Source organism: Labrus bergylta, chromosome 18 (assembly GCF_963930695.1).
Source record: "Labrus bergylta chromosome 18, fLabBer1.1, whole genome shotgun sequence".
NCBI classification, from domain to species: domain Eukaryota; kingdom Metazoa; phylum Chordata; class Actinopteri; order Labriformes; family Labridae; genus Labrus; species Labrus bergylta.
This window is the reverse complement of record NC_089212.1, coordinates 12072830-12089719: the sequence shown is the minus strand read 5'-3', so window position 1 is coordinate 12089719 and position 16890 is coordinate 12072830. Positions and strand designations below refer to the sequence as shown.

At 42.7% G+C, this 16890-nt stretch overlaps 1 protein-coding gene across 2 annotated transcripts in view; it reads right to left on the bottom strand.

Moving 5' to 3' along the window:
* Positions 1 to 421: 421 nt before the first annotated feature.
* crim1 (cysteine rich transmembrane BMP regulator 1 (chordin-like)) overlaps positions 422 to 16890 on the bottom strand; it is a 33615-nt gene continuing 17146 nt past the window's right edge. For both annotated transcript variants that reach the window (XM_020629966.3, XM_065966588.1), the window contains 11 exons: positions 16449 to 16628; positions 13611 to 13814; positions 12657 to 12785; positions 12194 to 12347; positions 9069 to 9190; positions 7668 to 7886; positions 5909 to 6124; positions 4549 to 4770; positions 3603 to 3725; positions 3024 to 3202; positions 422 to 2756 (listed from right to left, as the gene is read on the bottom strand). In XM_020629966.3, coding sequence (XP_020485622.2) covers positions 2562 to 2756; positions 3024 to 3202; positions 3603 to 3725; positions 4549 to 4770; positions 5909 to 6124; positions 7668 to 7886; positions 9069 to 9190; positions 12194 to 12347; positions 12657 to 12785; positions 13611 to 13814; positions 16449 to 16628 — 1943 coding nt within the window. In that variant the 3' untranslated portion in view covers positions 422 to 2561. The remainder of the gene's footprint in view (positions 2757 to 3023; positions 3203 to 3602; positions 3726 to 4548; positions 4771 to 5908; positions 6125 to 7667; positions 7887 to 9068; positions 9191 to 12193; positions 12348 to 12656; positions 12786 to 13610; positions 13815 to 16448; positions 16629 to 16890) is intronic.

Below are 16890 nucleotides of genomic sequence, written 5' to 3'. Positions count from 1 at the left end.
ACGACTGCCCAGTATGAAGCGAGGGATTATCCAGGTTTCCAGATCCGGCCTGCGTGTCTTTGTGTGTTTCTGTGTTTTATTAGCCCCGCTGGATAGATGAGGGGTTTCTACTTGCTCTTTGCTCATACTTAAATCTCAGAGGACCCCCCCCCCCCACCTTAGAAACAAAATGCCCCCACTAAACACATTTGAAAGTGCTACTGAAATAAGACAAAACCATGGTAAGCAGGGGAGAACGATCTGATTTAAAGCAACTAAGAAAACAAATTCCCATTTGGAGGCAAACTCGAGAACCAGATGTGCATGAGCCTGTAAATGTGCCAGTGAAGTAAAAACCACTAACAGATACCATCTTAGATGACATCACTGCACTACACTGAACTGTTTCTCCACACTTGTAAGCATCATCAGAGCTGACTGCTTTGATTCACACATTTATTCTCAAAAAGAAGTGTAAATGTTACATTTCATCATCTAGGAAACATATTTACAAGGTTTTGCAACGGTGAAATAAATAAGGTTGTAAAGAATATAGCAGATAGAAACGGTAAATAGTCTACAATGTACAGCAGCTTTGGCTACCAAAAGTTCATTTTCAAAAAAAACAAAAAAACAACTCAAACTATAGTATTAATAAATAAAGCTATGTGAAAAAATAAATAAGGTACTCTTTTGTCCTACTACTTTAAACTACGTTTTTTTTTGTTTTTTTTTTACACAGAACAAAGAATTGCGTAAGCTTTTACAGTCGCTTCTTCATTTTAAAGCACATGGTCATAGTTCAAACAGACACAGATCTACCGAGTATCTAAAACACTTCAATATTAATTGGTCTCTAACCAATTTTGGCATCAGAATTGTCTTTGTATCGAGAAGTTGGCAATGGATTGAGAACTGGGATCCTAAACTTTTTTTTTTTGTTGTTTCGATCAAACCCACATTTTGTTTCATAACACTTCTCAGATTCTGTCCGATCAGAATCGTTGTGGAGCCTCTCGCCGCAAACGCTGTGTTCACATGAGTGGTTTAACATCTCTGTGTGCTTAATATGCCAATCAAATCCCTGATTAGGGACTTTATCCGTCCAAGAATCCTGCAGAGTGCTTTCTAGACTTGCTCCAAAAGAAAAGTGCTACATCTCTTTTACATGCTCTGCTGTTGTAATGTGAACCATTTGTTTGTTCAGCTCCCATTACACTCTCCTGTTACACAATCTGTCCCTCCTAATAATGAGTGAATATGTTTCTCTGTTTAGATGCCCTGATTTGGGGTAACACGATTATTTTATGACAAGATATCAATGCATTAAGGCTTCAGAATTAAGGCTTTAGAATGAATCATTTCTGGCTTCTTACATTCAGTGTGAACAGATGCCACACACACACACACACACACACACATACATACACACACAGATGGGAATGAAGGTGTGAAATGAGGCATGGTAGCAGAGACATTCCTCTTAAGTCCAGATGAAGTGTCTGGCACCATTTTCTTTTGCTGCATTCAATAAAAGGACATTCCTTCAAGGATGAATATCACTCCTTGTGAACTTAATTCCTGTCATTTCTACGACGATGAAGCACGACTGATTGGCTGATTCCTTCTGGATGAGCTAAAGTGGTCATTAGCTACTGTGTTGCAGGGGTGGAGAGCAGATTCACGTTTCCATTCTTAGGATTGCGGTTTGTTGTCTGGAGTTTTCTGAATGGAATGACTCGGGTCATCTGAAGGTAGGCTATTATTCAGGAAGCTTGTCCTTCCTGAACTTATATCGAGAGGAATGTAACATCTTCAAAATATTTCAATCCGGCCCGTTGGAGAAAGCCTATAATAAAAAAACAAGTGAGGGCCAAGAACAACACTACAACAAGTACAAACACTGTAGAAATACACGAAAAGGAAGATGGAAAGCACACATTCTAAAGCAGGAGTTTTGGATCCTGGGGTCTATATAAAGCCTTGTTATGATTTGGCTTCTGAACCCAATTTTGATCCGTGAGTATTATCAGTTCTCTTGGGCTTCCTGCTGATGGAGATGATTACATCCAAGAAGCACAGTTGAGCTAAGAGGGGGCAGCGTCCTCTAAACCCCCTTTAAACTGCAGCCCCATAACCCCCCTCCTAAAGCTTTTTATGCTCCTCTTATTGCCTCAGAGTTCCAGTTTCAAAGGAGGCAGTAATGAGCAATAATTTTACAAAGTTCTCAGTCACAGTCTGATTCTGACAGAGGAGCCTCTGTGGCTGCCTCCTACTTTGTTTTTTTCAAGCAGAGCCCAGAGTGGCTGTGTCCACAAAAAAAAAGTCCACCCTTAAGTCCACCTTCCAGCGTCTCACTCCACCTGAAAGATCCCAAAAACAGACGGTAACGGACACAAAATAAAGGAAACCAGAGATCAGTTTCTTTGTCTCTTGGAGAACATCCTCAGTTTAACTGTCACACAGAGAGAAAGGGTGGGAGCAAGGTGGCATCCAAGGTGTTGTCAGTGACTAAAGGCAGTGAGAGAGAGTGGGAGGGGCCAGGCAGCTCTGATCTGCAGGGGTTTGAGCTTCGTGTCTTATTAGCGCGGCGTCCAGTCTTTCCCCATACTCAGCTTGGCTCTGGGGATGGTCATCTTGTCCACACAGGAGGAGCTCATTTCTGGAGAGAAGTGGATGATGCCACAGTCATTCTTCACGTTCTGAAACTTGTTCTCCTTGGAGGGCTCCATGTAGACGACTGCGTTCTTGTTCACATGCTTCTTTAGGATCACCGTCTGAGTAGAGAGAAGAAGAGAAGAATATGATCCCTTGTTGTTATTAAAAGACGTCATAACTCAGGTCCTGACAGCGTGTAGGTGATGAAAGCTCACTAAGTTTATGTTGCCTTGCTCTCGTTTTCTGACACAACAAACCAGTTTAATGGTAGATTTTATGTTGGACGTGACCTTTTACACTCCAAAGGGCAAAGGGAAACTACATAAAGCCTAAAGTCGTGACAGCTTTAGTGACCTATTTTATGTGATTTACAGAAAATGTCTCACCTTCTTTGGCGCACTGTAGCAGGACATCTGCACCCACTTCTTTTTCTTGTTGATTAGCAACGCCACGACGAGGAAGATGATGATGGCCAGGAGGAGACCTGCCAGGATCCAGGCTGCTGATTGGTAGATAAGGGCCATCTCTGTTTGGCTGGGGTAATTCTCGCCCAAAGCTGGCTCATCTGTGGTGCATGGAAAACATCAATAATAAATATCAATTCCACAGGAAAAACTGATCACTAATCCAACAAAATCCAAATTGGAAACAGAGTATTTCTGGGCTTTAGGTTGTGATTTGGGCTTAGTGTTAACACTGAAAAATAAATCAATGAAGAGCGATCATGTCTAGCCAGTGTCCATTTATCATTATTGTTTAGTTCAGCTTTCACTCATTCATCAAGGCCTTCCAAACATCTAAAATTAGCATAAACATTTACAGAGATTGGCAGAAGGGTAAGGTAGAACAATGAAGCCAACAGCTTAGATAATGTTACTCCTACAGTGTGTTGAAGGGATTGAGGAGAAATAGCTGTGTGTGTGTGTGTGTGTGTGTGTGTGTGTTGTTATTCAATGAGCATGTACCTGTTTCAGCGATGATTGGCGGTACCGTGACCGTGGTGATCCACGCTGCACTCTCCGCTGTAACGGTGACTGTCGTCTTGGGAGCATTGGTGGACACCATTACCGGCAACGTGGTTGTTATTTCTGTTTTCAAACAGAAAATAAGATCCAATATCACTGATGTCATCCAGAACATTCACGATATAAACATTTCCAACTGTGAGCTTGTGTATTAAACTCTCTTGCGTCTTGATTGACAAACTGTGTTTATAAGACCTGTTCTCTAAACTTTCCCCAGTGTGCCGCTTTTTTTAAAGGCAATACAGAAGAAAAAAAAAAGCTCTGTTTCCCGCTGGGCCAATAACACAAACAAAGGCCCGGTGGAACGTCTACATAACAGGCTGAACAATGGGAGCCTATGCGGAGGTTTTCTTCTATAGGAAAAGCTGACATTGAGCTTTGCCTTCCTGTGCCGCCACAGAGAGAGTGTTGCGGGGCCGATTCAGCCGGGGACAGGAAACACGTGTGAATGTGCGGATGCTCGAGGAATGTTTATGCTCTGACAGACGAGCGTGTGTATGTCGCATGGAATGTTTTTTTTCCGAACGTGTGCCCATGTAGCGCCAGAGTGGCTACATCTAATGCACAAACACAAATCCCACGCTTTCAGCCTGGAAACCGGCATTCACTCGTCCTGCCCTCTTTTTGACATGTCGCATTATGAATTATAACTTTCCAAACATCAGGCTGTGCCTCGTTTTAGTGGTGCCACTTACAGCTCCACTCACCAGTTTGTGTGAGTGTTTCAATACTGCGTTTGAGTGTGCAATATAACCACATAAAGAATGTTAAAAATTCACAGCTGACTATACTTTTAGCTCTACCGTAACACTCAAAAGCTTATCTTTGGCACAAAAATATATAAAAGCAGCTTTCTTTTTTTATTGAAAGGCACCAAAATACTCACCGAGACAGTGTGGGCAGCACTGGCCCTTGCGTAAGACGGGCACCCTGCAGTTGGCAGCAGGACAGCGCTGAGAGAAACACTGAATGGTGCCGTTGTTGCAGGTGCAGCTTGTGCAGGCGTTGGCCTTCCAGGAGTCTCCAGCCAGCAGCACGTCTCCGTCGCTGGTGATGCAGTACTCCTGCTGACTGTTGTTCACCGGCAGCAGGGGGGTCAGCTTCTCCTCTGGGGGTTGCACACAGGCATAAAAAAAAGGGTTAATAATGAAAAAAAACCTAAAAGGTTCAACGCTGTGTGTTAGGTCACGGTGCAGACTTGTTTCTCCAGCAATAAGACTTGGCATTGTAAAGGTAGATTCTAAGTTTAGCTTGAAGAAAAATCCAAAGGCTCAACCTCATTTTGTCTGAGTTTCCTGCTTCTACACAACTAGTACATTAACCCCTGCTGTAAAACATCTCAGTCTACAGGAGTTATGAGGCCTTTAGGGCAACCATAAAGATAAAGTTCTTTACTGTATGTTAAACACAAACACAAGTGAGTCCATTTTGCAGACCTTAGTTCTAAAGGCTTATCTCTGTGTCTCATCAGACTTCCGCAGGCCTAAGAGCTGTGGCCTTGTCATAACCAAAGACTTAGTTCGCATGTAGACACTGTGCTAAGCAGCAGCACACATACATCATAGGGCCTGTCAGTGTGATGTGTATTATTCCCACATTCCCTGGTGACCAGGCCCATACATATATCAAAGGCTGGCCTCTGACAATCTGCTTTTGTGAGGGGAGATGCAGCGATAAGGCGGGTCAGCATTCTCAAGGAGCCGCTTTCAGGCGCAGTCATGCTTTGCTGATTTGTGGGCCTCATTCTTGGGAGTGCTTTTGATATGTTGATTATGAGCGTAAAGACACATGCTTGGGTGTCAGGGTATGGTTGTAAATAAAACGTGTGCGGTTTGGTGTTCAGAATGATATTTGTGTGTCGGGGTTTCTTCCCATAACCGGAGGAATAGCACAGAGTGAAAATGTGTTGCTTTTTTGTCCTTCCAGCTATAAGCGAGTTAGATGAGGGAGGCTATTTGGTGCAGGTCGCTTGGATGAAAGCAGTCCACATGTGCTGCTGCTGCCTTCCTAGAGGATCACTATGTAAACCCAACCGGTCTTAGCTGGTTTCTTTATGACTCTGTGTGCCAGACATAAAACTGCCTGACAGAGTGCAACATTCAAGACCTTCCAAAACCACATGCTGATAATACATTCAAAACAGCTTTATTCTTCCCTGCCCACTACCCCAACTTCTTACACCCCCTGTGGTTTTTCTGAAACGACCCCTGTTTTCCTGTACCCTGGTCATTTTTGTTTCTTATTACCTGGGCATGCATGGCAGCAGGTGTCTTTGTTCCTGATTGGCGTCTGGCAGAGGGCTGGGGGGCACACTTCAGTGTCGCACAGGACACGTCCCTTCCTGCAGGTGCAGCGTGTGCACTCGTCCAGGTTCCAGGTCTCCCCTTCCACATAAAACTCTCCCCCGGGGGCTCTGCACACCACCATGTCCATCCCCTCTGGCTGACCACTGCCTGATTCTTCTAAAGGAAAATGATGAGAAATAAAGGAAATGATTATTCTTTTGTGCTTGGCTATTAAATTCTCATCATTTCGGCCAAAACAATAACAGTGCACTGTAAAAAACGATCTGAAGAGAGAAAACAGAGTCAAAGGTTACTAGAAAAAAGATGCATGGGAGACTACCATCCATTAAAAAAAGAACCCCTTGGGCAGAGTAGGGTGGTTTCCAAGTTGTGTTTTTACACTGGTTTAGTTCAAAACATCTTTCAGTCCAGCAGAGTAGCAGACATCTGCAAAGTGTTATCTTGTTGTCCCCTGACTGCAAAAAAGTGTGTAGCTTCTGAAAGTTGTAGACATTCTTTCACTCCTAAATACTTGAACAGCCAAATGAGTCATTCCGCCGTGCCTCCATGTGTGTGGATCAATGTGCCGTGTCTGTTTTAGAGAAACAGACACGGACTGTGTGTTTGGGAGTTCAAGTGGACAAAGAGTCTAAAACACTAGCTAATGACCCCGAGCACTCAGATGAATGAGCTGTGAGGGGACTGTATGATGTGTGTCGCCAGATGTGTGAGTGTGTGTGTGTGTTAGCTAGCTTGTAAATGGTAAATGGACTTGATCTTATGTAGCGCTTTCCTAGCCTTCCGACTACTCAAAGCGCTTTTACACTGCATGTCACACCTTTTCACACACTGATGGTAGTGATCGCTATGTAGTATCATCAATCAGAAGTAACTAATCCCATTCATACAGGGTTCAGGGTTAAGTGTCTTGTCCAAGGACACATCGGACATGTTGCCCAGTCCGAACCCTCAACCTTCCGGTTGAGAGGCGACGACTCTACCAACTGAGCCACAGCCACCTTTGAATTGTACTACTTTAAAACAAGTCACAGTGAGTTATTTCACTTCTATTAAAGCTGGCATAATGTATAAAACTACATGTGGAGTGGTGACCATTGAGTTAGTGCAACTTCAAATTTGTTTCAATTGATAAGAAAGATCCCAACTGTTCTTGCATTATTGGGAGTGTATGTCTTTTTACAGTGAGAATTATATTTCATATATTTATTCTGGGTGACTGATTCTTCAGGCGTCCTTTTGTAGATTTGCTCATTATGTTTATGCGTTATTGTAAATATTCTCATGTACTTTGGGCTCAACGGATGTAAATGCTGAGACCTGGAAACATTGCTGCAATGAAGTCATGAAATAAAAAGTTTTGTTTTGTAGGTCAAAGCTTGAACTAGGAAGTTGGTCAGTAATCAGTGATGGATGTTTCCAACAGACAGTAAACCAGGATTTCATCACTCCCCTTTACTATCACTATGAATAATTTTAAGCTAATGCAGAGGGTTCACTGAAAGCCACCCAACTGTGTGATTTGTTTTTATGCATATTGTCCTGCATTCCCAGATGTGAACAATTAACTTGCTAAGTAGAACAAAGTCATTATAACCAATGGAACTGAGGGGCAAAAGAACAAATTAAACAGACTAGTAACCAGGAACTATCCTGTAAAACCAGATTGAAATAGAGTCATGTTTCAAATGCAGACACATACCCTCACACGTAGGGCAACACTGCTCAGGCCTCACGACTGGATTAGAGCAGCTGGGCACAGGGCAGGATATGAGCACACACATCTCCCGTCCAGAGTGGCAGTAACAGTCGCGGCAGCCGTCGTGCCAGCCGTCACCTTCCTCGTATCGGTGCCCATTGGAGGTGAGACAATAATCGGGCATTGGTGCCAGGGCGGTGGTGTCCGGGTCGTGGCCACTTTCTAGAGACGCAAACATAAAAAGGCACAGACATTACTGAGGTGGTTAAGGGCTTGTGGAACTGCTGTGAAAAAAATCGACGGAGTCTCTGCAGACAAGGTTGTAAATTCACTGTGGAAATTTCATTAACATTTATGATTTACAGTTAAACGGGACAGTGTTATCATCTTGTGTCCAATTTCATTAGAGGCTGAAGTCAGAGCTTAGTGGTTATTTTTTCATATACTGGAACATTTAACCATCATGAATATCTGGTCCTTCTTTATGCATAATTAAGTTCTAATAGACCATTTTAATCCAGCAACAAACAAAGCTGAATACATTTCCCCACGATTTATGTCAACTAAAGTAGAAAACCTACATTTTGCAGCTGTGGGACACCGAGAGCTTATAAAAGGGAGAAAGTTGCCAGTAACTGGGTCCCAGCATGTGTTAAACTCAGCATGGCTGTTAAAAATACAGATCTACTTGGATCAGATAAAAGGGCGGACACAGTAAAACAGTACCAAGTTCATGCAGATGTTTGGATGTCTCTCTCTGTCATTAAAATCTTTAAAAACCATGCACAAAGTCCTTCCCAAAAAAAACTTTCTGTTCCCTAAATGTTCCTTAAGTCAACAAACTGACTGATAGAAGTGTTCAGGTCAGGTAAATAAGAGTGTATTTGCAGTAGGTACTGGTCTGTGCGTGACTGTACATGAAAACCAGAAGTGTATTTGAGTCTGATATATTTATAATTCAGCTAGCAGACAAAGTCAACATATCACATAGAATGTTGTGGAGAATAAATATGGCATCTGTACACTTGCTTTATTTGTAGAGGCTGAGGGAATCTAAATAAGGCTGAGCCCTGAATAACACCACACAACAAGAAAATATAAAACTACTTATAAATTCTAACGCTAGCTGTTCTAAGATGTCGTTCGTAACATGTTAATACGTTGTCTTAACTCTAAATTCGCCAATAACCGTCCAGATTGTCACTTGCAACAGTATTTAAAGTGGGTGATCAATCATGAGGGGCTTAATGTCACATTCTTAATTTGTGCTATTTGCAAACCTGGTACATAACATCCTGATTTTGAGGTCAAAGGACAATTGCATCCATACAAATATGGTAAACAAAAGTATTATTTAGTCAGACACACTGGTATCATTTTCATTTCAGAGTTGAGCTCCGTTACCTTTACACATGCAGATGGAGCAGCCTTTCTTGTTCTGTTGATAGCCGTCACTGCAGTGCTTGTCACAGGTGAAGGGAGGGCACTTGACACAGCGACACATTTCACAGCCATGCTTGTTCCTCCTGAAGGGTAAACAACACAAACATGATAAGCACCAACATATAAAGCACAGAGCACCAAAGAGAAGGAGACAAAGCATGCAGCAGACGCCTGTGCTAAATAAAAGTAGGGTTGTCGTCTTTGAACGTTTGATTCAAGATGGGATTAAGGAGAGAGTCTAAACCTAGTCTTGTATTCTTTATGTTTTAGCACTAATTAGCATACTGGTGTCTGCGCTCACCATGACTGGCTTGTAAACTTGTACAGTGTTTGTCACTGACTGTTCTATTTTTGTAGCCATTGCATTGTAGTCAGGATTGTTTGCTATTTACTGCAGAGAAGTCTGTGGGCAATAGTTCAGTGGTTAACCAGCCAGCGATTGAATTAGCCATGGGCTGAGACAGTTTAACTTTGATCAATTAGTGGTTGTCATCCTATCTAGCAGCGTCTTCCCTCAAATTATTGACACATATGGTAAGAGACAACCAATAGTGGCTAAGTCAATCATTTGTACAATGAATTCAAGTTATGGATAACTTTAAGACGAGCAGAGGTCCATGGAGCAAGCTGGTGTTTTGAAACCCATATGTTCAAGTGTAGTATAATCAACATCTGGACCTGCTTTCCTTCTCTCTGTACAAGCTTCCTTTCAAGAAGGGCCAAATAAAAGGCCAACACGTGAGATCCCCACGGTTTGCACATCATACCAACGCAAAGACTCTGGAAAGCACACTCTAAAGCCTATTCAGATGCTTCCAATTCACCCTGTTGCCATCCTTATTGCTCCAAATCCTTAAGAGGACATATAAGAGCACCAAAGTGTAGCAACAAGAGAGGCGCTATGGAGGCATGTTGATTTTAGAGTTTAGAAAATGAGAGTGAGGGAGGGGAGAACGGCAGCTGATGCACAGGTAGACTGATTTCTAAAATAATTGGCAATTCAGCTAAAATGAGCTGAAATAAAGCTTGAATCCAGTTTCCAGAACAAAGCATCTATAAATTGGTATTTTGACATACAAAGCTAGGCGAACAGTATAAATAGCTGAAGCTGCAAAGTCTGGACACAGCCCGGTTGGATGCATTTAACTCCCTAATAAAACATGGATGAGCTGCAGGTTGAGAAATCGCCAAACCCAGAAAGAAAGAGAGAAAAAAAGAATGACCTTTATCTTGTTCTAGCCTCTCTCTCCATCTCTCCCAGACAGTAAATGATGATACCTGTTTTATAATGCAGTTGCCTCATTAGGTTTGTGTAATTACTCTTATTAATCTTCATCTGCCATGGTAGCAGAAATTAAAAAAAAACAACAACTTCAAACCCACGGATGGGTGCTGTGTCCCATAAAGAGGACAGAGTATGTCAAGGCTCAGCAAACAGAGCACCCTATCTATGCTGAAGCAGCAATAACAGCGGGTGAAACAGCATAGCAAGGGCTTGGCCAGTGGCTCACTGTACAAATACAGAGACAGAGTGTGCTGTGACCTTAGAGCAAGGCTTTGTTTAAAGGTGGTGTGTGGAATGCCAAGCAGCGCTTTGGGCTCCAGGGGGATAGAGGGGCTTGGGGAGGCACTGGGGGCTGAGCCCTGGGACTGCTGGCTCTGCACAATTTCCAGTGCGCTGCAACTGTGATGGCCAGAGGGATGCCATTCATAATCTGTGAGGTCAAAATGATGATTTCAAGCTCTGAAGGATGGAAAACTTGACTTTTATAGTAAGAAATACCCCGAGCCTAACCTTCATCTGGACTGTTAACACAACAGAGAAATGTTCAACACAACGTTATGCATGTAGTTTAGGTTCACATTCACCCTGCTTTTGAGCCTGTCTTTCAGTTTTGGATATGCACATTACAGTAACACACAGGATGTCATCAATGCAACCAGTGTAAACACAGAGATCCTTTGTGCCTTTGTTTTGTTTTTTGTGGTGGCTGCATGCAGTGGCCTGATGTGAGAAGACAGATCTGCATTGTAAAACTGGCAAGCTCTCATTGGATTTGGAACATCTGAGGCTAGACCTTAACAGCTGCTTATGAGGGATAAAGACAGGACTTCCTGTTCCTCTCTTTTTTTCCACAGGGTCCCTATCATCCTCTATCCTCTACTCTTCTGTGCAGGCATATCAGGCCCATCTTGAGCTGTGGCTGCACAGGGCATGGTTAAGATACCAGAAGATCCCCCAGCTGTAAACGTTTTATGAAGGCCGCTTTTGTCCCGATGTGTTTTCTATCGTTGTTACGAGAAGGAATGATGATTTATGAAATGAGAGTTGTGCCTGGGGAGCAGGCGTCCCGGTAGAGAGCACTTCCAGATGTATGATTGGGTTAAATGGGATTGAGAGGAGAAGATTTGTGGTGGAAGTGAGAGGATAGTGAGGACTTCACAGTAAATTACCCACACACAAACATGCACACTTAAGATGTTTACAGACATGGGACTGACCAACAAGGATGGCCCTTTGATTTCAGGTGCTGAACCTCTGTTGCAATAACCTTTTCTGATTTCTCCTGAGCAAGACCAATCCATAGACTGAATATGATGGTCTCAGTAACAACCACTTGGGAGTGAAGCCTTCTGCTGACTGACTGTAATATATCAGAAACCCTGCCTCCACTATGTTAACAGATAGGACATGGGTCAAATTAGGAATTTCAATAATCTCGTCAAATAAATTTGTGTCAACCCCGGAGCCTGTCATGATAGTTATTCTCATGCTGATTTATATCCAAGTGTTCATTTTTCTCAGTATTTTTGTTTTAATTAGTTATTTCATTCAAAAAAATACAGAATGAAACATCACGATCAAGATCTCTATTGACAAAGCAACGTTCTCATCCAGATTATCAGGAATGATCATTATTTGCTTAGACTTCTTAATCGTAGGTGTATGTAAAAGCAAAATGTGTGGTTTCCTTACATGTACACGATTTGCACTCACAACCTCAAATGCCTTTAAACACAGTTGACAAATGAGCGCATGTAGACTGGAGGGAGGGGAAAAACAAGATTCTTCTAGGTTAACTTACACATATCCATAGGGGCAGGTCTTGGTGCAGGTCAAAGGTCGGCACTTGATCATGGGGATGCTGCACTCACAAACCTCACAGCCAAAATCGTCCCTCTCATATCCCATCGGACATTGCAGGGAACAGTATTTTCCAAGGTCAGGGCAGGAGTCATCTGAGGGAGTAGAGGAAGAGGTCAATTGACGGCAGGCACAACAATCAATCAAAGGTAAAGGGCAAAGAGTTGCTGTGGGCCTTACACAGGAACATTCTTGTGACAGAGAACCTCTCAAACTCTGTAGCCATGGACACAAAAAAGCTGCTGTGAATAGGTACATGTCTTTTCTTTTGCTGTTATAGTCTTAATGCTTAACTGTGAGAAGCAGCATATCAGAAAGAAAAGCATTCAATTCACAGTTATGTCAGCGGGTCCATGAAACTTTAACACTTCAGGTTCAGCATAAAGTGAGAAAGGTGGCCTTACTATTAAGACACTGGCAGAGCAGACATCCATTCTTGTCTTGATGGAAACCATAAGGGCAATCGGTGCCTGACAGGGAGCAGTTTTCCAGGGGAGGACATAGCATGGGGCTAACTGTTTCATAGGAAGGCTCTGAAAAAAAAAAAAAAAAGGAAAACAATTGGCATCAGTATTCAGCGTACACAACAAACAAAAACAAGGAGCTCTCTTGTGAATTTGTCGCCATTTTTTCATATATGGCTTAAAAGACCCCTCAGGTGTAATACCTCCACGTTTTTTTTTGTGCCCAGTGTAATAGCCACCTATTTACACTGTTCTTATTTTGGAGTAAACAGTGATTACAGATAAATATAGAGCAATTACACCAGGGTGGGTCGCACTGTAAGGGGGAGCAGGCCTCTCCGTCTTATTATGGGGAACTGTCTCCGTTAATAGGTTGAATGTGTGGAGCATGCTTTTAGCTCCATTATTGAAAATAATAGTGTCCCCTGGACTCAAGTGAGATGCCGACACTGTCCAGACCCTCTTGAATCAGGGCCAGCTTTATTGTTAGCCACATTAACACTTTTTGGGGAAAAACACAGTTATTATTCCCGTCAAACATCTCTTGCCACGTTCAGTGGGAGGAGCAGCCCAACGAGCTGTAACTAATTACACTCACACAAAAAAAGAGATCCACTTCAATTATGCAGCGTCTTGTGTAAAAAGTACGGCTTCACACGCACAGGTGGGTCTCATTTTGGAGGGCAGCAGTAATAAAGAAACACAAAGAACCCTGCCGCTTGAAGAATGCTCCGTGGCCTCCTCTTTAATGAGCCCATGCCGACATGGCCTCTGTAAGCAAGGCTGCGGGGCCACAGGAGCCTCCTACATGTGGTATTCAGGCTAAAGTGTACCTCATAATGTATAAATCTATATTTTAGATGTCTTTTTAATTCAGTGGCAAACTCCACATACCTTCACAGAAGGGACAGCACTCTCCTGGGATCTTGACCGGGTTTTGGCAGCTCTGTTTGCAGGCCATTGCCGTGCAGTGGGGGTCTCCATCCACACACTGGCAGAAGGTGCAGTCGTCCTCCTTCCACTGCTCCTCATGGGCTCGCAGCTTGTTATTCACCCAGCAACTAGCTTTAGTGCTGTCCATCGAGAGTAACTCAACATCTGTGAGGAAAGAAAGAGACGTGTTGAAGAATTAGGTGAGATGGAGGAGATCTGTTTGATCTGATTGGAAGCACATGTATAAGTCACATATATAGTTTGTATTGGCTACCATGGGTGGAATTTCAACCCAAGCAACCGAGCTGTGTGTCTTATACAACATCCTCTACTGTAATCGAATTAACAAGAGACAGAGTGAGAGCGGAGCTGAAGCAGGATACTCCATGAGGGAGATAACAAGATATGGAAACTGGCTCGTCACCGAGATCTATGGAGAAAATGATGTTGAATGTAGATGACCCACCTACATTTACAAAGGGGAGAGGTCCCTGGCTGTGTGACAATATCCACAGTATAGGGATTTACGTAGATATGAGACCTATGGGTTTGAGGGTATCATTGTTTCGTCCTGAGAGAGATGTGGTCATTGAAAACACAGCGGCGGTTATGACATTAAACTTGCCAGTCCCAACAGTGTCCACTTACCTTTTGGCTGAAAGCTCATCCATGTGAGTTTCAGCCATCCCCCCTGAGGTTAAAGGCTAGGTCAGTGTTTGATACCAATAAAGTGTTTGAAACCCTTTTAAACAATAAGATCTGTAGCTATTAGTCTGAAGTGGAACCATAAAGTTTGGGACGTTTTAAAAGTCAATCTAGAGTATTCTGCTCAGTATGGGGTAGTGTCTAGGGACTGAGGTAACTCAGAAAGCCCTTTTCATTTACAATAAACTATTTTAAGACATGTTTTTGTGGTATAAGCGGCATGTAAGAAGTTGGTTTCAGTGTTTTGTTCATTCTCTGTGTTGAAGTGTTTGGTGTGGCTTATCATATGTGTGTCAGTGGGTTAAGGGTGTTGTAGTTTTTGGAGAAGGTGTCCTATTTTCCCTATCTGATCAAAGCTGAGGGCTTGCTGCTGAGGTATCAATCGTCTGGCTGTGGTTAACCTGAATGCATCTTTCACTCTGTATTCTAGACTTGATAAGGTCTGTCCAAGATTTTAGCAACTCACTTCCGTGAAGCTGGAGAGAAAAAAAAAAAAAAGTGGTGGAAAGTTATGAAAAAAAAACCTGAGAACAAGCTCCCTTCCCAATACTGGTCAAGCTCCAAATACCCTAAGGACTACGTTTCTCAAAATGCAACATGAGACCTCCGTTTGTTTCCCACTGGTTTCAAGTGTTTGGTTTTCAAGGCCACCACAACATTGCACTTTAGACAATCTTTTATCAGGCTCAAATGATCTCAAATGAACAATGCTGTCAAGTTTTCACTTAAAAAAGGAAATCCAAACATGATGACTAACAGGTTACTTTCCATTATTTAGTCTGTTGCGTTTTGGCCTTTGAGACAAGATAAAGAAAGAGCATTGGTCTGTTATTAACTTGTACATTTGCAGCAAACATGGAGCAACATAAATATAATTTGGAATTTAGTTTTCTTGCTGCTTGTCATGCCTCATGTGTCTAATATTCACTTTCCTTTTAGGTCTGTTTTTGGTCTCAAGCAAGTCATGATCAAAACATATTTGGCTCTTTTGTTGTGTGTCTGATGTCTGGGGCTGAGTGGTTTGGCTATAGTATGTTGATCAAAGCCCTTTCACTTAAACCTGCTGCTGCTGTTGAGGGCATTGATGACATTGGTGAGAAAGAACAAAAGTAATGGACTGTAAAACCAAAACAATTAGCTGAAAGACACTAGAGCCCTCTGTGGAAGCGGGAGAAACCACAGAGTCTGGTAAGCATTACAAGCAATTCTTTTCTCATTAGAAGAGTGATTTGATCTAAAGGTAATAGAGAAATATTATAATCCAAACCAGGTAACCTTAAATGCATCTCTTAAACCAGATTAAGAGTGTTAAAGGAAATGTTCCCTTCAGTGAGCCATGCAGTAAGTAATAGCAGCTTTCCATAAGAAGAGGATGAAAGCATTCCATACCCTCTAAATGACTGCATATTCCAGGTGTACTTCCAGCATTAACCTAACATGATCCCTCTGCAGTCTTGTTCTTTTTCTTCTTCACTCCTTCTCTTGTGCCCAATCAACTCAAGCCAAGGAGGCAGAGGCCACCACTGGCTACCGTCTCCATCTACTGACTTTTGGCGGACTCCGATGTGGTTGCCATATGTGTTTGCAACCCCCCTTTTTTTTTTAACTATCCCAAGAGCACATATCAGAGATCCCTACCTGGCTTTGAGCACGTGTTTTTTTTTTTTTTTAGAGTGGGTCCCCCCCATTTAGCCGCAGCCAGATATAACAAAGCCAAGCTGAACACTTAAAAAGAGAGTTTTTATGTTCTTGAGTCTCCCCAGTGGAATCCATGGCTGGCTCTATAGTGTGCTTCTTGTATGCCAGGTATGTTAACAACAGTGGAAGCTGGTTTTATGAGGAAGCAATTAAATGAGGGTCACTGAAGGTAAGTGTCAAGCAAGGTGGATTTTGATACCAACTCTACCTCTCCTGCATTCACTTTCTAATCTGCCAGCTGGCCATACAGGCCCTCTCACCCAATGCCACATCACCACTCGCGCTCATCCCTTAAAAAAGTGTAGTTCTAAATCCTGATTTTGAATATTGTAATATTTTGCAAGAATTAACATTTATGTTGTCATTTTAACAAAATAGTAAGGATGCCTTGTGTACCTATGCAGACAGGGCAACACTCTCCCTCAGGAATGTAGAAGTTTTCACAGTCCAGCTCGGCGCACTCTGCCTTGGAGCAGAAAGAGATTCCTCCACGGCACTGACACAGCCAGCAGGGGTCCATGCGGTACACCTCTCCCTCGGAAAACTCCTTCCCATTGTGGACACACTTGGGGGAGACTATGGGGGAAAACAAGAAGATGAATCAGACGGTTGTATTAATCCTCGAACCAAACACCATGTGGGGACAATAATGCTTAACACACTCTCGTGGGACCTGTCAGATGTCCATCACATTTGGCAAAGTCTAACAGGGGATTTTCTCCTCATGACTGAATGCAGTTTTGATCTTAAATGTCAAGCTCGATCAATGTCAGTCCTTCGCAGCTGTATTCAATCCATTTTAGATTCATAAACTTTCATTCATTTTCATCTATTGATG